The sequence below is a fragment of the Metarhizium robertsii genome, assembly GCF_000187425.2.
Source record: "Metarhizium robertsii ARSEF 23 chromosome Unknown MAA_Scf_8, whole genome shotgun sequence".
NCBI classification, from domain to species: Eukaryota; Fungi; Ascomycota; class Sordariomycetes; order Hypocreales; family Clavicipitaceae; genus Metarhizium; species Metarhizium robertsii.
In genome coordinates, this window is record NW_011942226.1 from 910,191 (window position 1) to 933,441 (window position 23,251).

Consider the following 23,251-nt stretch of genomic DNA (forward strand, 5'->3'; position numbering starts at 1 on the left):
TGCTAGCTGTGGTAGTTTTATCATGTAGCTGGCAAAGGGTTTCGACTCTTTACAAATATGAATTATTCTGGCAGAGAGTCCGAAAGAGTGCGAATGACTTCCAGCATCAATTTAGTTAACACCAAGTCTTATGGCGTCAATGTTTTATTGAAGTCCTCCAGACGGTTCCTCAACCCCGTTACCACCACATATAGCTTACTCGGCATTAAACAGTTGTTTCATCACAGCATATACAAACCATTGGCGAAAAGATTAAAATGCCAACCAAGCCAACGCAGTACATACCTTTACTTCTAACTACTATACGAGGAATATTTCAGAATAAACAATTGCTCTTCGTGAATAAGGCTCTGCACACGAGTTTCGTAATTCATTACCCCCAGAGTACAAAGTAGTCCTTGTCTTTTTTATGTAAGCGAGCCGACGACCTCTTAGGTGTTGTAACATAAATATATATGCCTACAAGTAGTTACAGCAAGTAGGCCTCGTCGGCATCACCGCAACGTAAACGCCTCGTCTTGAGCAAAATCGAGGCCTGGTTCGGCGGAAAGAATAGCACCTCCAGTATTCTGTAAGTATTGAAGAGGAGAGGGTAAAGCTATTATTGATATGCTATTTTTCTACTCTTGTAATAGCAGACACATTCCCAATATGAGGTGCTAATATGAAGGATGAGAAATCCCCTTAGTACTAGAATTGCTAACTTATACTAGTATATTGCGATAAACTCGCCTTCAGCAACTTCACGATGTTCTCATGCCCATACTCAGCGGCTAATTCCAACGCCGAACCTTCCATCCAATCCTTTGCATTTACATCGGCGCCGTTAGCGAGCAGCAGCTTGACGGTCGTATCGTGTCCATTTAAGGTGGCATATATCAAGGCTGTCCTGCCATCCTCATCCTTGGCATTAATACAAGCGCCATTCTTAAGGAGCAATTCCACGATGTTCTCATGCCCACACTCAGCGGCTAGGTGTAATGCCGAACCCCTCGAGACCTGATCCTTCACATTTACATCAGCGCCGTTAGCGAGCAGCAGCTTGACGGTCGTATCGTGCCCGTTAATGACAGCGTGCATCAGGGCTGTCCTGCCGTAGTCATTCTTGGCATTAATACAAGCGCCATTCTTGAGGAGCAACTCCACACACGTGTCTTGACCATGTTGAGCAGCGCATATTAGCGCTGTGTCGCCCTTCTTGCTCACCGTATTTATATTAGCGCCTTTCTCAATAAGCAGCTTTGTTGTGACCTCGTGACCGTTTTGAATAGCGCCTATTATAGCTGTCCAGCCCTCCTCGTCCTCCGTATTCACATTGGCGCCTCTCTCAATAAGCAGCTTTACTATAATATTATGACCAGAATTAGCAGCGCTTATTAGCGCTGTGCCGCTATGCTTATTACTCGCATTTATATTGGCGCCTTTCTCAATAAGCAGCTTTATTATGACCTCGTAACCGTTTTTAGCAGCGTATATTAGCGCTGTGTTACCCATATTATTCGCCGTATTCACATTAGCGCCTTTCTCAATAAGCAGCTTTATTATGACCTCGTAACCGTTTTTAGCAGCGTATATTAGCGCTGTGTTACCCTCATTATTCGCCGCATTCACATTAGCGCCTTTCTTGATAAGCAGCTTTGCTGTGACCTCGTGACCATAGCTGGCAGCGCAAATTAGCGCTGTCAAGCCCTCCTCGCCCGCCGCATTCACGTTGGCGCCGTGTTCAATAAGCGGCTTTACTATAACGTGATGACCACTGTTAGCAGCAAATATTAGCGCTGTGTTGCCATGCTCGTCCACCGCATTCACATCGGCGCCGTGTTCAATAAGCAGTTTCGCTTCTGTATCATACCCAAAGAAGGCGGCTCTTAGTAGCGCTGTAAAGCCCTCCTCGTCCTTCTCATCCACATTACCCTTCTTGGCGAGTAGCAGTTTCAGAATCGTACCGTTTCCACAGTCCACCGCACGAATTAGCGGTTTCTGGCTATTGCTAGACTTCACATTAACCTTGGAGCCCTTCTCAAGGAGCAGCTGAACCAATGGCTCGTGCCCCCGATCGATGGCATAGAGAAGCGGAGTGTTGCCCAAATCATCCTCTTCCTTTTTTAGGACCCTTGAGAGTATCGAAAAGCGGCGGCCCGACAAGATTTTTCGAGCCAGCCACTCGATCCCGAGAAAGGAAGCCAAGTGTAATAACGGTAGCTTAGGAAGTCGGCCTGAAGGCATGAAGTCTATGGGCATAGGTGTTTCAAGTGCCCACCAATATGACACCCACCAATATGTCCGCAAGTTAGATTGCTTGCGGAACATGGGTCGTGAAAGGTCCAAGTGCTTCTCCCCGTATGTAGAAGAATGTCTTGCATGTTCTGGCCACCATTGCAATGCGTAGTCCAAGAGAGGCGACTTCTGCAGGTCCAACGCGTCAGATACGGGCCCATTACGCAGATCGCTGCTCTCAATGCAATCCAGACACACTTCTAGCAGTTCAAAATGAGCTTCACCAGTGTTGATGAGAAACTCCTCAGGTGCTTCGTAATTGCCTGACATCATCGGTCTTAGTAAGTAGTCCCTGGCTGACTGGTGGACAAGGTCGACGATCTCCTTTTCCTCGCCCACCTTGAGCACCCTGAGCATCGGCTCACACAAGGTGATGTAGTCGCTCATGACCTTTTCGGCGCTCAGGCTCGCCAAGGGTCTGACTTGGACAGCCTTTGCTAATTCTGACAATGTCAGAGGCCGAGTGGCCATGACGACCCAACGCAAGATTTTGGAGGCCACCAGCCCTAGGCTATTTTTCATCTTCTGTAACATCCGGCCATACATTGCGTCCAGCCCGGGTGGAAACTCCTCCAGCGAATCCAAGATTTCGGTACATGTCGTCTTCTTCAACAGCTCCATTATCACGAGGCTGACCCAGAGAAAAGTGCCGTTGGCTCCATGTCCAAGAGTGGTTTCGACTTGCTCGCGAATGCAACCAAAGTCTTGCACCTTGTCAAGTTCCTCGACTTTGGCGGATACAAAATTCGCAATGTCGTCGCTGACATGTCCCTCGTCATCATGGTCTAGATTCACCTGACAAAAAGCCTCTAGCCCCTTGAGCTTTCGGCTAACAATTGCCAACTTGAGCATCTTGTTGGACTTGTCTGGCGAAAAAAAGTCGCAAAATTTGCCAACTAGCATGCCTGTGCTCTCACCGTCACACTCGTCCAGCCCGTCAATGACGCAGAGAACCGTGCCGAGGTCGGCCTGTAGGAGCGTTTGAAATACAACCCAGAGAGCTTGCGCAGAAGATACCGTCGTCTGTGTTTTCTGACTACTTTCAAAGTATTTCGAGATGCTCTTCATCAAATGTGGGCGCTTGGAGAGCAGTTGGCACACGAGGGACCTAAGAACAGCCACGGCACTGTTGCGGTTTTCGTCCTGATGGTCGCAAAAGTAGAACAAAAGTTCCGTGTCTTTTGATTTTTGGGTATGCTTCTCAAGCTCCTCTGTTAGAAAGATGGAGAGCATTGTTTTCCCCTTGCCAGGGCCACCGGAAATCCAAAGAAATTGCGAGTCGCCACCAAGCCAGGATTGGTATTTTTCATTGTCCTTGATCCATTTGCAGGTGCCTTTAGTCCTCTGGCCTTTCCTGCTTTTGAGGGTTTCCAGATCAACGACTGGCTCTCTGAGGGATAATGCGTCTCGACAGGCGTTGACTTGATTGTCGCCCGTGAGGAGCTGGGCATCGCCTCGCTCAACAAGGTCAACTTTCGGTACTGCTCTTAGTTTCATCTTTGCACTAGGGAAACATGGTTCGATTGACAAATTACATACATCTTGTTCTGTCCGTTCTTGGGTAGCGCTCGAGCAGGGCTTTGGTAGCAGCTGCAGCCGTTGCAGCCGCGTAGTTCTGCCACTGCTTATTCTTGTGACTGTCTGCATAGTCACAAACACTCTTGACTATGATACAAGGGATCTCGTCCCACACGCCGGCTCCTTCCATCTCAAAAGCGACAAGGTTGTGTTTCTCGGCTATAATGTCTCGGAGTTGGCCGGATTTTATCACTTTATCACCCGAGCCAATGCAACCAAAGAATACACTGGGATTCATAGGCGCCGAGCCATGTTCTTTCCCATGGATGTCGAGGCGAGCCCGCTGCACTAGTTGACCATGAAGATGACACTGAAGATCTTTACAAGTCTGGTTGCGTGCCTTGTCGCAAGACTTGTCTGGATGCTGGCAGCCCTCGCAACCAGACTGGTGTTTGTGTAAATGGGTTGGCCCAAATAATTCATCTTCCTCAATGCCAGGATACTGGTATGTGGCTGAGCATGACTTCGGAACAGGCTTGTTTTGTAGCTTTCGGAGATGGGCTACTGTGCGTTCCTCGATATTTGTAATAAGAACTTGCGATTGAATTGTAGAGAGGAAGCTTCTTATCGTCTTGGTCGGCCTACCAAGACCCTCATCCACGGTAGTTTTTGCCACAAATCCATCGTGATACTCACGTCCGAGATCGTACTGGACTACTCTCCTGGCGAGTATCACGTCTCCAAGCACAATTCCATTTGCCTCCGCATGGGGCACTCCGCCGCAGATGCCCGTCAGGACAGCAAGCTCAAGGTTTGGAAAGCTCGACCGAAGACTCGCTGCGGTGCTGGCGGCGATGACTTTGCCCATTTCCGAAAGACGAACAAGGACAGCATCGACCGGGCCTATTCGTCCTGTAAGGTACGTATTTTGATCGCCGGCGGCCCTCCCGTAGCGGTCTTGTTTTAAATCATAGAAGCTGTCAAAAAGATGGCTGACGGCATTGAACTCACATAGCAGTGCGCATATTATAGCAACTCGAAATTCGCCGCGGCTTTCCGGGGCCGTTGCCATTGTTGCAGGGGATACATCGATAAAAGGCCAAAGCCTCAGTGATTACAAGAGAACTAACTTCTAGTCTGCGGAGATGCCAGACCAAGGGCGGAAATATATGATTAGACAAGCTCAGGCAAAAATTGGGTTATGCCACTACACAAGGCTGGGGGAAGCGACTCTGATGGCGGCTGACGGCTACTCCATCACATTGCGTCTCCACCAATCGGGCAATGCAAAGTGTCAAATATTGACTTGACAGCCGTTTTGTGACCCTAGAAGTAGAATCGTGGCGTTGAGTAACCTGACATGCCTGACGAACCTGACCCAGATGGCCAATGTATTTGATGGAGTCAGGAGAAAGACTGCCATCCCCACATGTCTCGTTGAAAGAAAATACAGCCTCTCATACTGAGAATTGAGCAGTAAAGTACCACTTGTCTTTGTTTTCGCATCCTCGCGGGTTGCCGTTGCAGCCTTGTATGATGCTCGAAGGGATCCGCACGCGCAGAAGCACCCGACATATTTGACCGAGACATTGACTGCACTACAACGTATCACGGCATGGCTTGCGGGGTTTGGACATCAAAGCATAAGACTTGTCATTTATGTTGCGTTGAGGTTGACAAAGTATCCTGGCCTCGGCCCTTTCTCATCACACGACCTTATTTGAGCAGCCTCAATACCCAACATGAGTACTCCGTACATCTACTCCGTATTGGAAGCCGTATGCATCCCAACATCCCCCGCATTGTCTGTCATACCATTTACTCGACCCTACCAGACACCCTTTATCGACAAGCCCACCATCTTCTTTCGCTTACCCGAGCCCGTGATGGTTGGGTTTCTCGGGACAGGTAGGAATTATATTCACCTGAGGCTCTTGTGAGCCAGTTTTCGAATCCAAGCCGCGCCAACTACACCCAACACGTATAATATGCGTACGAATGGCAGCGCCTCGCGAGATGGATGTAGTAGCGGAAGATTAGAGCTTCACACGCCGTGCGGCTAACGGCCGGTCTTGAACTTGGCATTTCTCAATCGAGTTTGATTTTTCAATTCAAGCTTAAAGAGTATGGTGGCGAGCTTCATTCCGCTGTGTGAATTGCCGTAATTTTCCCAACAGCTTCAAGAGGCTCCTTGCTCGACTCTGCCCCCTTTGGCTGCATCGGCGTGGTAAAGGATATTACGTGCCGCGTACACTAAACATAGAACCCACCCGGTAATCTTACGACAGTATATCGAATACGCTACCTACTACCGGGTAGCTTGGTCTCATCCGTCGCCACGTATTACCCCCTATTAAAATCGACTTGTATTTATATAGCTCTTTGGTCCATCATGGCCTTGAGAAAACCAAGGGCCTTTACTTCCAAAGACTGTTATTAGATGAATTGAGCTACTGACTCCAATCCCCTTTGAGCCCTTGACACACCTAGGTCGAAATTTTGTTGAGATTATCAACAGCAATTTACGCAGTGGATTTTGGTACATCGATTGAGCAAAACAGTAGTATTCGATATGTCTGCAGGTCTAAGATGAAAGTCCTGAAAACCCGGGAAATTAGTATTTTTTATACTCCGTTGGAGCCCCTGAACACCCCTGTGATGACCCTCATCCAAGTCCGAATTTTGAACCCTTAGAAAAAGCACGTCACTTATCGCCTGTTTGACTCAAAAAATTTAGCCATCCACGTTGGGGGAAGGAGGATTCCTGTATGAGGCTGTGATGGTACCGTTTTCCAAAGGCAAGCAAGTGTATTATCCGCAGTTATCGATATCTCGATCAGAGCAGCTTGACGATGACGTCGTCTTCGTCCGCGGCGGCCTCCGACAGTGGTGTCTGACCAGCGATATCCTTCCCCTAGAACGCGGCGCCAGGCCGATCGTTGTTGGGAAATTTATCGGATCCCTCATCGACATCGGCTGGCGAGGATGGGGTGTACAACATGGTGTTGCCTTTCTTCGATTCCTTCCGCCGGCTACTAGACTCTGGGCCCATGGTACTGAGTACTTCTGCCGCGGTAGGTCGCTCCGCGGGATCAACAGCTAGCGTCCGCTTGAGGAGTTGATAGAGTTTTTCTGGCAAGTCCGGCCGCTCCCTGTTCTCGTCCTGGAAGCCCTTCCAGCGTATAATTTCGGCGCGGAGCTCGTTCCTTTCTTTGAATCTACCATTCCCCACGTACTCGGTATTCCTGTAAGGCAGGCGATTGAAACACAAATAGTAAAGAACCAAGCCCAGGGAGAATATATTTGAACTCGTGGTCGGGTTACCAAATTGAGGGCTAGCATCCTGTGTTAGAAGCTCAGGGGCGTAATAGGAGATGGTGCGCGGAGCCCCGGTTAGGTCTTCGATGGCGCTCTTTCGGTGGACTTTGCCAAAGTTGGTAATCAGGCAAGTGAGTTTCCCCCCTTCACGGTTTAGAAGACAGTGACTAGAATTCAAGTCGCGGTGGATGTAATTCAAGCTGTGCAGATACGCCAGACCAGACGCGATATCCTTGAATAGGGAGCAAATTTCGTCGGGCGGGAGTCTGCGCGGGGGCGCCAGGGTTGAACGCTGATATTCGAACAGCGCGCGTTCGGCGGGCTGGCCTAATTGAGCCATGAACTGCTCCTTCATCATCTCTGTGGAGAGTCCACTCATTACATACTGCTGCAAGTCGCCGACATTGCAGTATTGCTGGAGGATGAATACACAAGTCACGGATGAAGGATTAATCGGATGAAAGTTCAAATTAATCGGATCAAAGTTGGAATCCTCCAACCATGCGTGGCGATACAAGACAAGGTTGGAGTGAGAGAGTTTGGTTAGGAGTTTGACCTCGATTAGGAACTTCTCTAACCATCCGTAATCGTCATCAACTCGCACCTGCCTGCAGGCAAAGGAACCTAAATAGGCACCATCGATCTCGTGGCGGACCAATCGAACAACACTGTTCCAACCCATCCCCAGCACTCTCTCTTCAACGAAGAAAGCTTTGAAATACCCGGGGGAGAGCGAGTCTCTGAGGATGGGAGCCCACTCATGCCGAGCCGGGGCGGTTGAAATGGATTCGGCGTCTTCTACATCTCGAACACTGTTGCTGAGGGAAGAGAGGATTGGGACTTGTGTCCAATGGGACTTGATGGCACAGGCTGGCCATCATTGCTGTCTCTCATGTCCGCCTCGAGCATGTGGAAGTAGCTGGGACCTATCCGGGACTCATCATTTGATGGTATATCCGATGAGCATGATGATGTTTGAGAAGGGAACCGGCCATCGCTGGATTCGTCTACGAAGTAGTCATTGTGAGAGAAATAATCTTTATGAGATTTGACGATCAGCACCGACTCCCCTGCGTCAGCCTTTGGTGGGTTTCGGTCGACTTCACAGAGTTGCAGTGATTGTTCTCTCTCTAATGTCGTCTCGTCTGGCCACCCAACGATGTCCAGACAGAGCGGGTTGCCTTCAGGATCGTAGACAAGTTTGATCCCGCGGTCCGTGTCGAAGCTTGGAGCTTGAGTCTCAGCCCATCCGGCGACGTCGAAGGTATATTCGTCGCCCCCGCCGTCCTTGCCATGGTGGACTGCGTGGGCCATGTCGAATGTTCCAACTGGTTTGTCAAGACTGATGGTCGGGTCGGCAGGCCAAGGCAGGGAACGGAGCGAGAAGTCATGGATGTGCTGCAAAACATGTTCAACCAGGTCTGGAGAATCCTGAGGACCTTCAGAATCACACAAGGGGCATTTCGTTATTCCCATCACGTTTAGTTCTGCTTCTTGCAATAAGGCCTGGAGCCTGTCGGATGCAGCGTCCAGATGCGCAGACATCAGATGAACCGTGATTCCGGATATGGACTTGAATACGGGAGGGTCGCCTTCGCAACAAGGACATTGCCATTGCCATTGCGGCGGGTGGTCACTCATGACGTGATCTTTCCACCCCTGCTGCGTTACAAAGAGATGGTACGGCGTTGGGCAATTCTCGAGGATGCACGTGTACGGGCACAGGTCATTCGCCAAGTGTTTTCTGGCCTCGTCAGCTTCCTGGCTATACATTGCGATTGACGTCAATTTCTTACCTCCATTGGCTGTCTTCCAGCTCTGTGGTCGGGATAGCCTGGCAGCAGCAGGGGCATTTGACCAGTCTCTGGTCCGGGTCCGACGAGACGCGCACCTTGGGATACGTCGCTGAAGCTGTGATGGCCGTGATGCTTGTCACTGTCGATCCCGGCCGACGATTATTTCGAAATCCTCCCCATTTGGAATCGAGGCCTGAAGCCGACGTCCATGTGGGTGCTTCATTTGCCGCACCAGCCGCGCGCGCTTGCATCTGCCGGATTTGGGTGATGGGCTTGTTTTCCTGGTCGGGATGGGTCCTGGCCAAGGCGGAGACTTCTTGTGGGATCACGGGATGAGAAGCGTTCGTGGAGTAGTCTAGCAGCCCCTGGGAGTGCCGCTGCGCTTCCGTAAATCTGTGTCGCCGTCGCAAGTTCGCCTCGACGAGGCGATGCTGGATTGGCGAGAGCTCCAGTTCTGCAAAGTAATCTATGCTGTGTATCTCCTTGCCCTCGTCTGTGGGCCTGCCGCCTTCGGTCGGTTTCGACGCAATAACGCAGGCGAGATGTGCTCGGAGCTTCTGGTAATTGTCCCGGTTTCGCTCAAAGGAACCATCTACTATTCGAAGCCGGGGCGTCTGGCCACTCCGCCGAATTTGTACGCCTATAAAGGCCAGGCTATCTATCGTCGAGTCAATGTTCATGATTACATTTCGTAGATGGACATCGTTGCCTGCCGCGATGAGGCATTCCCGCAGAAAGCCCTCTAGCATGTGGAGGAGGCTTTGGATGGAATAGATGTCGTCGAGCCGGTGCTTGAACCTCGCGTCTAGAGAAGCCTTCTCCCGAGCTGTGGCCCCAACGCTGTCAGACCAGAGCCTCAAATCTGCAAGTCTGGTTTGAAGATGTGTCTTGTCCTCGCCCTCTTTCTGATGAATGCATTGTTGCAATTTTTCAAGGCAGGACCTCGTGATCTCGGCTGTCGAAGCTTCGGCAAGAGGGTCTTGTACGGAGAATGCCATAACTGCTAGCCCGGACCATGAGGAGCTAGCTTATCCGGAACCTCCTTTTTGACTTTGGTATGTGTGCTCGCGGTCACCGACGGAAAGATTGCCGAGGACCTTGCGATGACGGTTCGATGCCACGAGTACTGTTGCGCTGGGGGACGACAAGTTGTATGATGGAAGGACCGAAAACATGTAGTTTGCGTGGCCAACTCCCATTTTAGGCATCCTCCTTTAGCCATTGTCACACGGTTGAGACCACAACAAAGGCATTGTGCCAACAATGGTCACAGAACAACAAAGAAGGCATCACGAGGCCCCAGGTCGGACCCTAAGCGAGGGCTGCCTCAGGCCTCTAACATACCAGACACCAATTTCATATATTTATAGAGAGCATCAGCTCCTCAAGGCGTCGTAGAAAACCAAGGACATTTAAGACGTTAAAATTAATTATTAAGATTAAATTGAACTCATTGTGTTCCAAGCCCAGTTATCCTGCCCTTGTCACAGCCAGGCATTAAAATTCCTCGAGTGAAGATAACCGAGAGCGGGGTTCAATGGGGCTGAATATGCAATTAACGGTGTCTGAGGACATTCCTGCGTCGCCGTCAGCCACGCCTCGGAGCCAGCCACCCCGCAAATGGATCGACCTCCTGGGCGGCGCGTGGAACGTGCACTTGATTTGTTGCGCGTGGTCCTTCAGGTCGCGAAGCGGGGCACGGCTGGCTTGCGGGGCGTCCCGTCAGTGTGCAGCGGGGCCTGAACGCCCCGTGTCTCGACTCTCCAGATGTCTCGAGTCTTGAGTCTTGACTCTTCATGTTGGTGTCTGGTGGGCACAACAGCTCGCCACATACCGAAATTATTGGTTTCGCTGACGCTGATGACCGCTCATGTCGCCATGGGCCATCCCAAAAGTCGCGTCTTCGCCTCGGAGATGCTAGCCTCGGTTGCTTCAGAGGCGTCGGATATTCTCTTCCCAATTGCCATTGCGAACATGAGTGCTTCCGCAGGCGAGATAGCCACTCGACTTCGCTATATCGGCGGGGACTTGTTGGAGCAGCAGCTTTATCAGCTTCCTCCAGATATCCAAAGCCTTTGTCTACAGGCTCTCCAGGATCTTTTGAAAATCTGCAAGGTAGGTCAGAGCGCTGGCCCGAGCATCGAGCAGTGAGCTAAAGTGGTGAACTACCTAGTGGCCCGTACTGTCAACTGCTGCGAGTCACTTTCATTCGAGTGAAAGCCCTCAGGAGCTACGCGATGTCCTCATTCAGCTATGCGAAAAAGAACAGTTCAACAATGGAGTACAGAGATCAATCACCAAGTTCTGCAAAGAGCGGGCCGAAACTATCAAGCCCTACCAGTTACGATTTGTCCAGCTTTCCGACAAACTCTTGAAAAATGCCCAAGAAATCGGATGCAGTGTCAACGATTCCGGTCCGTATCTTCATCTCCGTCCTCTTGGGCATGATGTGTACCCCGACGACGTTTATAAGCTGCTTCTTCAGGGGACCAAGAGCCTCGCAACGTGTGCGCACCAATACCACAATGCACCGGCTCTCAGTGGTTTCACGGGAGATGATTGGCATCTAACTATGCTCTGTCTCAATTCCGGAATTCGATCAGAAAACAAGCGGGCGATCTTCAACATTATAACCGCAACGCCGGAAATGGTGTACTGGCAGGAAATGGGCGTCACTGTCCCGATGTAAGTTGTTGCTTCCCTCCTCTTCTGTTCTCTCCAGGAAAAACCATCCGCTCGTCTATAATTCGAGATCATTGTAATTTTGCATATAAAATATATGAGAGATGGCAAGTCGCTGCCGACACAAGTTTGTCATTACTTTGACACCAGAGAGTTTATTTCATCAAAGAAGATTCCTGCCTTTGAAGTAGGGTGTCATGAACTATCGCGAGCGGACTCGTCAGTACTCAAGGTAGCCAGAATCGGCTAATAAGATACAGAAAAGATATCGAACCAAACGATGTGCAGAGACACCAGCAAGCCAAGCCCTTCGATCCTTCTAAACCATCTTTGATGGAGTACGGTGATATTTGCAAACGTCTCGAGAATCCTAGCTATGCCAAATTGTATCTCGGTACGTATATTCTCAATTTTTGGGAGCCCTATGAAGTCGTAGTCTCTGTTCTCATGGTCCATTCCTTCTCGATAAGATATCTCCGCCTCATACCTCAACTGGAGATCTCTTTGACGCATATTTCCCAAGACTCAGGCAAAGAGGTCCTTGACTTAGTAGAGTCGGCATTTTCTCTCCAAGAGTTTGGGATCGAAAAATGACAGGACGGACCACTCCAGTGCGACGGGCTACAGTCGTCACCCTGTGAAGGTTTCAATATCTTGCAAAAGAACGAAGAAATAAATATACACCCTCTGTGCAGAGATATGACGCTGTTTTTTCTAGGTCTCAGAGGAAGGCTTTGAAGGTAACGAGAGACTACCTTACTTGGAAGTCCAAGGATCTGGGTTGAACGTGGGCAAACTCTGACTCTGACTTTGGCAAATTCTCTTTGGCTAGACTCGGATAAGTACTGACTTGCCAAATTAGATTTAGATCAAGATTGTCAGCTCCATGAACGGCCAGATCCCGTAGGACTTCAGCATATAATCACAGGTTGTGGCATTAATCTTTCTGAATTATTAAGCTTGAACGAACTCACAGTCGAGCACAAGATCAAGCTATCTTATACCGTTGCTCGAGCCTTCTGGCAATTTTATAATTCGGAACTAATGAATGCGAGATGGACAAGCGAGGACATCGTCTTCATCCCCCTCAATAAGGAATTCTCACCAACGGAAGGAATCCCTCTGAGGGCCTTCGTTCCGTTTCCCTTCGGCCCTCGATACAAGAAATCGCCACAAGAATTCTGCCAGGAGGACCAATTCACCCATCGATATCCCAGAATACTGTATCTGGGCATTATTCTCTTGGAAATCGGGCTTGGCCAGGCACTCAGACTGGAGCACAACCCGAAACTCAGCCTCCTTGCACACATAAACACAGCCCATGCCAAAGCCAAGATGAAGTTAAAGGAACTGGATGATGCTGAATGGGATGGCTTCCGGTGGAAGGAATATTTCGTCGAAGCCGTCAGAAACTGTTTTGACTCTACCAATTTCAAAGAGAGCCCAAGGCTACGAAACCCCAGACAACGAGGCAGTTCAGAGTGTGCCGACAATGACGCCAAAGATTCGGCCTTTCTGGAAAGAAGAGACGCCCTGTACCAAAAGGTTGTTGCTCCCTTGTTGTGGTTGGCTACGACGGGGTTCGAAGACTCGGAAGAAGTGCCACTGGTACCCATTCGAAAGAAGATACGCCGCCAACCAACACTTGCGAAAAATGGAGATGAGGAACTGCAAACCTTTTGGAATGAAATACATGCTCGCCCTTCGTTGATGTCTGGTAGTTCAATCAGCACCGAGGGATTTCTTGAAGATCTTCAAATAATAGCGGGGCATATAGCACGCTGTCGGCGGCTGGCCAAGGCGACAAAACCAATCCGCGTCGCGATTTTGGATACTGGGTGTCACAGAGGCCTGCGCTTTTTTCAGAACCCCCAAAGATTCAATAGGCTCAAGGGCTGGAAGGACTTCACCTCTGCAGGCTCGGAAAGTGAGATTGACACATTCGGCCACGGAACATTCATGGCACGGCTACTTATGCATGTTGCGCCGATAATTGATGTATATGTGGTTCGAGTTGCAGAGAATACAGAAGACCTGGAAACCCAAGAAAATAGCATTGCCAAGGTATGTGCTGCGCCATTGGCCTCGGACGTCCTGACCATAATACAGGCTATCGAGTTCGCGGGTTTGGACCCAGATTGGAACGTCGACATCATTTCCATGTCGTTTGGCTTCCCCAATAAGCCCGGGGTGAAACACGCCGTCATTTCGGATGCTATTGATAAAATCAAGAAGGATCGTAATGATTCAGTACTATTTCTCGCGAGCGCCGGAAACTCATGGGAGAGGAGAGTTGATTTCCCCGCCAGCCACCAAGAAGTCATACCCATTTACGCCGCCGATGCCACAGGGGCTTTCCTACGCTCGAATCCAGCCCGCGCAGGCAAAGGGTCTGAAAAGCTAGGTACTTACGGCACAGATATCCCGACCTCCATCCTCGAGGAAATCCAAGAAGCCTTTCCCAAAGCGGCTCTCAGCGCCGGCACTTCGCTCGCAACAGCAATCGCAGCTGGAATCGTCGCCATGATGCTCTCGTACATCGAAGCAGTACCGGCACTCCTCCAACTCCGGGGGTTTCAGGAGGTCTGCGCCAAGCTCTACACGAAAAGAGGGATGGAAAATATGCTACATGTCATGTCGTTGACGACTGGCTACCGGCAACAGTTTATTAACCCAGTACACTTCTGGGGAGAGAAGAAGACAGACGTAGATGTCTTTATTTCCATTTGCAGCGCGGTTGAGAAGATGAATAACGAGACATGAAGGAAATACACGTCGCGGTATTTTGGTTATATTCTCGGCGTATTAGGCATTGGCCGAGCTTGTTACAAACTTCACCATGAGGCTTTGGCTTCTATAAGGAATTAGCAGTCCCGAGAAATTTTGTAGATACTTACTGGGATACTTTTGGGGATGCCAAAAGAGTACAAAAAAGATAGCCGTCGAACTGACACAATTAATCCCATGTCTCACCATTCAATTTGTTTGCGAGAGAGAGATGCGCAGCTCTTCCTCTCCAATCTCTGCACTTTCGTACTCGACCTCCCTCCATCTTCGTCAATTTCGTCCTTTTTGGCTTCGACAAAGATATGACACCCCCTCTTTATTTCCGGCATCCAAAACGTTGATGAGAAATGCTCTCATGTTGTTTTTCTTTCCATCACATTGAGCCCAAAGTTCGTCAAACCGCCCAATGACTACGGGATTGCAAGACTATGTAGACCTTATCAGATCTAACCGTCAGTGTTTGTTCCACGAGGTAAATTGTTCTTCCTCATACACTTTGACGGCCCGTACTCACATATCCAGTGGGCATGTCGTGCCCACCCTAGACGATCGCAATTGATCTCTAGAAATACTGAGAAATGAGAGGATTCCAGTGGCATACCCAGCCAAGTTTCTATCCTTCTCATCCAAAACACCCGTCATATCCCTTTGGGTGTTCGAAGGTGCCGATTGCGTACCGGGCCCGCTTTGTCTGAGATACCTAGTAGATACCTAGTTTAGTATATATAAATATATATCTTTTTATATATATAAAAATAAATAATACTTATATTTTTATATAATATCCTAGTATATTAATATATCTTTTATTTTAAGATTTTTAATTGGTTAACATCCTTATTCGGTATAAAATGGGCACCTTCGAACACCCAAAGGGATAGGCTGCCACGATGTGCCTTCCGAGATGACCCCAGCCGTCAGGTGGCAAAAAGCCCTGGCATGGTCGTCGCAGTGTATATTACTGGCGGCTGGTTGGTGTACTTCTGTAACATGTCAATCTCAGTCAATGTGTGTCAGAGACCAAAAGTGGGTCCCAGATGCACGGGCCAGGCACCGGCCACCGGGAGGTTCTATAAGAATTAGCCTTAAGCCCTAGCTGGGCCTTAGTTACAAGATTACTGCTAGCTATAAAAAGGGATCTCTAAGCCTGTAAAAACTTAGAGGTTTAAAGATAAATAAAGTTACTATCCTATACTTAATTAGCTATTAACTCGCTATAAGTTTGCCGGCACTATCTCCCTAGGCACTCTGCTATCGTGAAAACCCTCCTGACAATGTGCGTGTTTGATTAGAAGGGTCAAGTTAACCCTGGGCCATATCGGCTGACTTGTACTTGGCTTGCGTGGCAGCATTTCTCGACGAGAAGTGTGCTTTGAATGTAATAATCAAGTCAATTATAAAGATGTAACTAGTCTATAAATGGATGATGAGAAGGATAAGTATAAGTTGTATAAATAGGCAGTGGCATTCTATTCAAGGTGTCATGTGGTGTATTTGACCCGGTAACACCAGACTACACCAGACTCAAGTCGGCAACCAACATCAAGGACTCGGAACTGTGGATTCAGATCGGACAGGTACAGTTATTGCCCCCAACCAACTTGGTGCACAGACTCACATTACCGAACCAGGTCCCATGGGCAACCAAATACTGCAACTGGTATTACCAGTACATGGCGTATCCCATCCAGGCCCTTGCCGCCGCAGCCGCGCTCTGGGAATATACCCTCACTGACTGGGAAACGTACCTGTCTGTGGATGAGTCGGTACGGAAACAGATTACAATCTATAAGAAGGGGAGCGAAAGCACATACGATCCGCTGCCGATGCCGGTGCATTTGCTGATTAGCAGTCGGGCCAAGAACGGTGGCATGGCGAAGAAGTTTGCCGACTGGCTGACGAGCCGAGCGGGCCAGGAGGTGGTTGAGCAGTTTCGCAAAAACGGCCAGCAGGTGTACACGCCGGCGCTGACAATTTAATCGTTGACAGACGCTTACTCTTGGGTTTGAATCTTGATTGGAGCTGGAAGTGAGGAGGATAGTATTCCATTTTTGTTTCTTAAATTGATTGTCCACGGATATTTCCTCCATTTGCGCCCGTCATGTAGTAAACGTGGCATTATACGCCTTTCCGGCGATAGTTGAGTTTGGTTGAAATCGAAATCCATACACTCCGCTGCCAACGGAGATACTAGTCCTGATGACAACGTAAGCCCTTGTCATAAGTATAAGCAAAGCGGTGAGCCGGGCGGGTCAAATTTGAGGCTTTTGGGGCTGCTATCGAATTTGAGGCTTTTAAAGCTGCTATTAAAGCTGCTGCTGAATTTAAGGCTTTTAGATTTTCTAGAGCTTCTTTTTTATTTTCCCCTGCCGGGGGGGCCGCCTGCAGCGGGCCTTTACCTGCAGCGCTAAAGCTATTAAAGCTGCTGAAGCTGTTAAAGCTGCTGAAGCTGCTGAGGTGCGGGCGGCGTAGTGGGGCTAGGTGGCCTTGGAAGGTGCTTACAACACTAAAAGGCAGGTTCGTGATAATTTACAAGCTATATACCAGCCTATAAATTTAAGCTAATAATAATAATTTAAGGTTATTTTAACTAATTATAAATTAATATTTTATATATTAAAACTTATAATTATAATAATATAATACTTTTAACCTTTTATTAAAAAAGTAAAGTAAAAGCTATACTTTTTTACTTATTTACTTTTTATATTAATAACGTAAATCTTAAGCAAAGTGCCGCTTTGCTTAATAAGGGGTATATTTACTGTTTAATTGGAGCGCATCCTTTTTGTGACATGCGCAGTCGGGCTAGCATTTTCCGTACCACTACTTTCTGACTGTCACCGGGTCATGAGTTTCCATTTAATTCGACAAAGCCGCCTTTAATAATAGGTTCGTTATATGGAGGCCCTCACTAAGTAATGCTTAGGATAGTGTGGAGAAAATCTCCTTAAAGTCGTCTGGTGTTTCGAGTACTGAGGAATCAAGTGCCTGTCACCCCTTCTGGCTGCGCTACTGCCGATATCGTGGATCAGGCCGTAAACCGTCTATCCCTAATGCACGGCTGATCCCGTCTTGGGCGCCGGGGAGTGGAGTCAGCGGGACAACCCGGCGGCACTAGTAAAATAAGCTCCACCAATGGGATGTGTGATCTAGCCAGCTCACCACGGGAATAAACGCAACGCCGGCCGAGTAGAAGGTCTTGCAGCCCGAGTTCTCCGCTGTTCCAGTTTTGATCTGAGTAACGACTTGGAGCACCGAGGTTGACTTAGTATGTAATTATCTATTTTATGTTCTAGGAGGAGCATAGTTGCTTACTTGGGCCTGATAACTGGCGACCAGTAACGCAGATTATAAAACCGGTAGCTGTTTTTGGAATTTTTCTTTTAGAAAGTTGGCTACTTTCTTGCCCAGCAAGTCCTTGCGATTAAACATGGAAGCATCGTCCAGCTTGACCATGCTGAGAGGGAAGGTAAAGTTGATGTTGTCAAGATTGACCCGCTCATCTGCAGCACCAGAGGCAGTGGCTGCACCTATGGTAAAGATCCTGCTCGTTACTTTAGCCGAGTAGGTTGCATTCTGCTTAGCACCCTTATTACCAGCCGAGAAAAATACGAGGTTATTCTCATCGACCGCCTTCACGATAGCGGCCTCGAGACACCGTCTTTCGTTTTCATCCTCTGGCGGGTCGATCGTCCAGGACATGGAAATAATGTGAACACTCTTTTTCATGGCCACCAAGATGGCCTGTATTGAAATGTTAGACCTTCATAATTGCCAAGAAGAGCGCTGGGAGGCAGGGACCTGAGCTGCGCCCCTAGCAGTGATTTGACAGCCAGCCTCATCGGAATAGTGGTCTTCCAGCCTCAATACGAAGAACTGTGCGCGAGGGCACAAAAGATGAATTCGCTTCGCCATGATAGTTCCGTTACCCGTACTTGACACATAATATGGGTCGTTGAGATTATATTCCTCATCCCGAGTGCAGAAGGTCCGTCCACCAATAAACGAGTACTCTAAGTCTTTCGCATCCACACCATCATTAATGAGGGCAACTTTAACAGGCTCTTCCTACATCAGGATTTGGCCGCCACGATATGCTAGACAGACTGGATGACAATGGTTGGCCTTCTCTTCGTCTGAGTGTTTCTCTCACATGTGTACTATCGACATTGCTGGCATCTTGGCGATTCCTGCCGCTGCCCCTCTCCCTACCCTTGTCACGGTCTCTTGTATCTTTCGCCGCTTGGTTATGTTTTTCTTCCTCTTCACTTTCTTTATCCTCCGCCTCCCTCACGGTTTCTTTATAGTATAAATATAGTAATCTGCCATCAAGGTTAAAGTCGCCACCTAGGCAATCCCGCACTACTCTGTTGCTCTTGGCAACATTTTGTTCGATCAACGACAGCTGACCTTCTCTATACCTTTTGTATTCCACAGCGAGGTGAAGGGGTGTATTATCTTTGGCTGCCAGCGTGGCGGGATCTGCTCTATTTACCAGGAGTTCCAAGAACTTCACCTTCCTTTCGACTCCGAGACGTTTGCAAATGTCGCACAGGCTACTGAGCGTCCATTTAAGGTTGTCATCACGAGTTGCAAGCCGGGCGCGCCATTAGACGACATCGCCGGTCCTTCATGCATAAATCTTGATCTTGCCAAATCTGATGTCAAGACCAGCGACGGTGAAAGCGTCGAGGAAGCGATGAAGCGCCTGGTTAGGCGTCGGCCAGAGGTTCAGCTACAAGCCGAAGTCGTTCGTGAGCAGTTGTGACAGCTCGAAAGTTTGGATCTATTAACCCGGTATATATTGTTTGCAGCAGAACTGGGCCGGTAACATTTTCATCAACTAAATCCATAGTCCTCCAGAGACTGTATCAAGCGAAACTCAAGAAGACCAGGCGCTACAGAAGATTTTAATCGCGTGTTCAAAGGCATCCCTGGACAGACAACTTTTAGACGGCTTCTATCCTGGATTCTATACTCGGTAGGAGCACCCAGTATTCGGGAACTTGGCAACAATTGCCTAAGTAGGATCGAACAAGCACTGCCAAGGGCTTGCGGAGCCACCTTCATTAACGTTCCACTCTGTCAAAAATAGGTTTCTGGGATCGCAGAGATCAATTAGAATGAGATTAGAATCACGGACCCAAGATTGAGGAGAATCTTGATGAGCGTTGTTGCAATAAAGTCAGGCCCTGGGAAAGCGAGGTTCTATGGGACCAAGTGAAAGAGACAGCGCACTACGAAATCGCAGCCCTGTGCATCGATTACCTATCAAGACCCAGCGTAGTGAAAATTCTCAACGAAACCTCTGAGTTCGCTGACGCGGAATCCTTCGAAACGCCCGAATTTGTTGACCGAGGAAATTTGTGTTCATACGCCATCCAGGCGTGGCCTCGTCATCTCTTGCTCGGCTCTTCGAGGCCAGACTTGTCGCTATTGCAGTCGCAATCAAACTTTCCTGTTCTTTCAAAAATTTGTTCAAAGGGCTAGTGGGCTCTGTTGAACTGCGTAACAGGGAGTCCCACCTGTGGAGAGACGTTGTTTCCTATTTTTACTGGATTTGGAGTACCAGATGTGATTAGGCCCCTGGATGAAACTGATATTAAGCGGGGGCTGCTTGAGGCGGCTTCAAAAGACCAAGCGAGGGTTGTACAACTTCTTTTGGACAAGGTAGAGTTCAATGAGTCCATCTTGGTAGATACGCTTGTGGCAGCAGCGGCTCATGGGGCAGAGACAATGCCTCTCGGTGTACTCGACCATCTGATATGTAATGGCAGCGACGTCAAGAAGCTTCTCGACTCCGGTTGCCAGGCTGACCCAGTGGCGGAATGGACGCAACTTAAAATGGCGTCACCTCTTCACCATGCCGCTCGTAACGCTCACCCTGTCTGGTCCGAGCCCTGCTTAACCAAACAGCTGACATGAACTTCCGGACTTTTTACGACAGAACGTCCCTTCATATTGCCACTAGTGAGAGGCACGCAGAGATGGCCAAAAATGCTACTAGACGAAGGAAAGCTTGAAATAGAAGCCCCTGACCTAATGGATGCGGAAAAAGCTTCAGGACATGCAGCTATCAAAGGCCATGGGAATATTTGTAGAATCCTCGTCACCAATAATGCTGATCCAAACAGCCCAATGATTGATGCTCCAATTCTCACCCAAATCATAACCGAGTACTATGCGAATAAGGGTCAAACAGAAGGGATCCTCGAAGTGTTCGATCTGCTCGTGGAGCTTGGTGCGGATGTGAATGGCGAGAACTCGGAGGGAGTACCTGTGCTGACTGATACATGCCATAAATCAACACCAGAACAATGTTTTTGCCCGTCGTCTCTTGGAACACCAAGATGCAGACGTCAAAGTTGTTGACCCCAATAACAACGGCTCTCTAGACAATGCTGCCGTGAGAGGTCATCGACCGCTTGTTGAGCTCTTGGCAGAAAAGGAGGCAGACATCAATCAGGCGAACACACTGGGCGAGACTCCTCTGTGCTCTGCGGTTCCCAACTATGAAATAATTCGTGTTCTGCTAGAAACCGGAGCAGGAATTCTGGGTGGACGGCTTTGATGCTTGCGATCTGGCACTCAGACACGGCCACCGTGGAGTGCCTTCTGAAACACAGTGCAGCCGTGGGCTTGGAGTACATTGGCGACTACGACGAGTTCAAGGGATGGACAGGATTGACAATGGCAGTACATTTCGGGCCAGAAGAAGTTGTGCGGGTTGTTGCAGAGGATGAAGCCGACCTCGAGCAAAAATTTGCGTCTGGGATACCGGCCATCTACGCGGCAGCACGGCGCGATACCCTGTGAAGCATGCTGGAATTCCTGAGCAAGATTGACTTGGACCGACAGAATAACGAGGGATCATCGGCTGTTCATCCCGATATACCACTCATAAACTTCAAATGTCCCGTCAACGCTGGTGCCAAGTTGGAAATTCAGGACACCGTCGCAGGAGACACGCCTTTGGCAAATGCCGCGTACAATAATCAGTTAGAATACGCGGAGTATCTTTTGAAACTTGGCGCCGATATCAATATAGTCTCTCCATGCTACTGCGCGCCTCTTCATCAAGCGCATCTGACATGTAGCTTGAGTATGATGAAGTTGCTCATCAAGCACTGGGCCGATCCAAACTGCCCTTGCGAGGATGCTGTTACGGGCGCCCCTCTACAGGCTGAACTAACGGCACACGACGCTAAGAATTCTCGTGTTGACGAGATAGTTGACTATCTGATTGCAAAGGGCGCAGACGTGACGGCCGAGGGTGGGTTGTTTCGTTTTCCAATCAACGCCGCGGCATTCCAGGGGACACCGACTCTGACCAGTCGTCTTGTCAACAACGGAGCAACTATAGACGTCATGGACCAGACAATTGTCTATTTGGGCGGTGACATCAACAGCTGGGACGAAATGGGTCGAACGGCGGCCCATTGGGCATCACAACCAGGTCGTTCACAGGTCGTCGAGATGATCATGAAGTCAACAGCGGAAAGGCAATTCGTCAATATACCAGACATAGATGGTTGGACACCGGTGTTCTGGGCCGCGCGTGGAACTGGCTCCCTGCTGGACAAAGTTGTGGCAGGTGAGCCGCAAGATCAGACCAAGCTTATAAAACTCTTGCTTCAGAGAGGAGCTGACCGCCCTATTCTGCTGTCGGCTACTGGACGTAAATAGTCTCCTCTCAAGATTTCGCGTTTCTCGGGACGATCCGCGGGGGTCGTCCATCTCCTCGAGCATGGTCTCGCTTTTACAAACACATCCAGAGGAGCAGAGAGTGGCAACCCTTCAGAGGAAACGAATGAAAGAGACATAGACCAATTCAAAGCAGCCAACACCCGATTGCCTTACTGCGACGCTTTTCTATGTGTACGTTTTCATGTCACGGTTCAAGTCTATATTATTTTCTTCACATGCTTGCCTAACCTCCGGCAGACACCAGCATCTCTTGCTCGGATCCAAAATGTACCAACCCTCCTTCTGCAGGATATTCGAGGCTTTATATACCGCTGCAAGACATGTTGCAACTTTGAGTTCTGCGTCAAGTGCTATCCGCACAGACGCATCCTATGCTCATCCCCAGACCATATTTTCGAGGAGCTTGGCCCGGAATTTGAAGATGTCCCTGGAGCCGACGGCGCAGACACGCCGGATGCTAGTACGTCTTCGGACTCGGATTCAGACTCGGACTATGAAGACTCGGAGACTCCTTTGTACTCTGTAGTATCTTGTGCTAGCTGGTTTTGCAGAGCCAATCTGCGAGTTCACCAAAGACTGGTTATTGGCTCATTAGACTCGTCACGAAAGCATTGGGTTATTTACCAGATTGTGCACTTTTCGTCAGCTTCACATAGCTCATACCAAACCCACAAGTCAGCTGCTTCCATGATTTGCGACAAGCTTCAATGTTTCCCAATCCCTCGAGTTATGTTGACTACCCTACTGTCACACAGGACGTCGAGGACCTTGTGGAGAGTCGGTTTCAGGCACCACTAACGCTATCATGCGAAGCCTTTCCATTATGGTAGTTGTCAAGTGCCCGGTCACACAAGCTGCAAGAGCCCCCTTTCCCCCTTTTTCGTCTGCGTAGTACTTCCAGGTATGTCTCTGAAACAACACCTTGTTCCTTGTTGGGTATACCTCATTGTCCTTGTTGCTCGTTCCCCCATAAGTTACGACACAGTGATATCTTGTTAGCCGGGCAGTCGTCCCCGAGAAAGCACAAGACATAGCATGATGGTGGAGTCATCAATTGATATTACATAGTGCGTCTTGTCGCACCATAGGGTCTGGTGCTTTATACGCTTGACTGGAGTTGGTGCTATAATGGGCCCTGAAGCGCTGCAAGCATCGCGACTTCA

General features: G+C 49.1%; 8 protein-coding genes across 8 annotated transcripts; 4 read left to right on the plus strand and 4 right to left on the minus strand.

Annotated features, from left to right (window-relative positions):
* Positions 1-699: 699 nt before the first annotated feature.
* MAA_01068 (NACHT and Ankyrin domain protein) lies at positions 700-4,867 on the minus strand (the record flags this gene model as incomplete). The annotated part of the gene is made up of 2 exons (XM_007819066.2): positions 700-3,758; positions 3,817-4,867. The coding sequence occupies 2 exons, from the start codon at positions 4,865-4,867 to the stop codon at positions 700-702; spliced, it is 4,110 nt and encodes a 1,369-aa protein (XP_007817257.2).
* Positions 4,868-6,709: 1,842 nt separating this feature from the next.
* Positions 6,710-7,795, minus strand: MAA_01069 (transcription factor Zn, C2H2; the record flags this gene model as incomplete). Its single annotated transcript, XM_007819067.2, has 1 exon — positions 6,710-7,795. The coding sequence occupies one exon, from the start codon at positions 7,793-7,795 to the stop codon at positions 6,710-6,712; it is 1,086 nt and encodes a 361-aa protein (XP_007817258.2).
* Positions 7,796-7,911: 116 nt separating this feature from the next.
* Positions 7,912-9,907, minus strand: MAA_11494 (uncharacterized protein; the record flags this gene model as incomplete). Its single annotated transcript, XM_011413488.1, has 2 exons — positions 7,912-8,857; positions 8,910-9,907. The coding sequence occupies 2 exons, from the start codon at positions 9,905-9,907 to the stop codon at positions 7,912-7,914; spliced, it is 1,944 nt and encodes a 647-aa protein (XP_011411790.1).
* An 880-nt stretch (positions 9,908-10,787) lies between these two features.
* On the plus strand, positions 10,788-14,354 carry MAA_01070 (peptidase; the record flags this gene model as incomplete). Its single annotated transcript, XM_007819068.2, has 5 exons — positions 10,788-11,024; positions 11,083-11,594; positions 11,852-11,985; positions 12,568-13,655; positions 13,701-14,354. 5 exons carry the CDS (start codon positions 10,788-10,790, stop codon positions 14,352-14,354), a joined length of 2,625 nt encoding a protein of 874 aa, XP_007817259.2.
* A 1,697-nt stretch (positions 14,355-16,051) lies between these two features.
* MAA_01071 (uncharacterized protein) lies at positions 16,052-16,357 on the plus strand (the record flags this gene model as incomplete). Its single annotated transcript, XM_007819069.2, has 1 exon — positions 16,052-16,357. The coding sequence occupies one exon, from the start codon at positions 16,052-16,054 to the stop codon at positions 16,355-16,357; it is 306 nt and encodes a 101-aa protein (XP_007817260.2).
* Positions 16,358-17,729: 1,372 nt separating this feature from the next.
* On the minus strand, positions 17,730-18,296 carry MAA_01072 (proteinrelated to microbial serine proteinase; the record flags this gene model as incomplete). Its single annotated transcript, XM_007819070.2, has 2 exons — positions 17,730-18,125; positions 18,183-18,296. The coding sequence occupies 2 exons, from the start codon at positions 18,294-18,296 to the stop codon at positions 17,730-17,732; spliced, it is 510 nt and encodes a 169-aa protein (XP_007817261.2).
* A 2,223-nt stretch (positions 18,297-20,519) lies between these two features.
* MAA_01073 (Ankyrin repeat-containing domain protein) lies at positions 20,520-20,952 on the plus strand (the record flags this gene model as incomplete). Its single annotated transcript, XM_007819071.2, has 2 exons — positions 20,520-20,654; positions 20,695-20,952. 2 exons carry the CDS (start codon positions 20,520-20,522, stop codon positions 20,950-20,952), a joined length of 393 nt encoding a protein of 130 aa, XP_007817262.2.
* A 248-nt stretch (positions 20,953-21,200) lies between these two features.
* MAA_11495 (uncharacterized protein) lies at positions 21,201-22,067 on the plus strand (the record flags this gene model as incomplete). Its single annotated transcript, XM_011413489.1, has 1 exon — positions 21,201-22,067. The coding sequence occupies one exon, from the start codon at positions 21,201-21,203 to the stop codon at positions 22,065-22,067; it is 867 nt and encodes a 288-aa protein (XP_011411791.1).
* Positions 22,068-23,251: the final 1,184 nt, after the last annotated feature.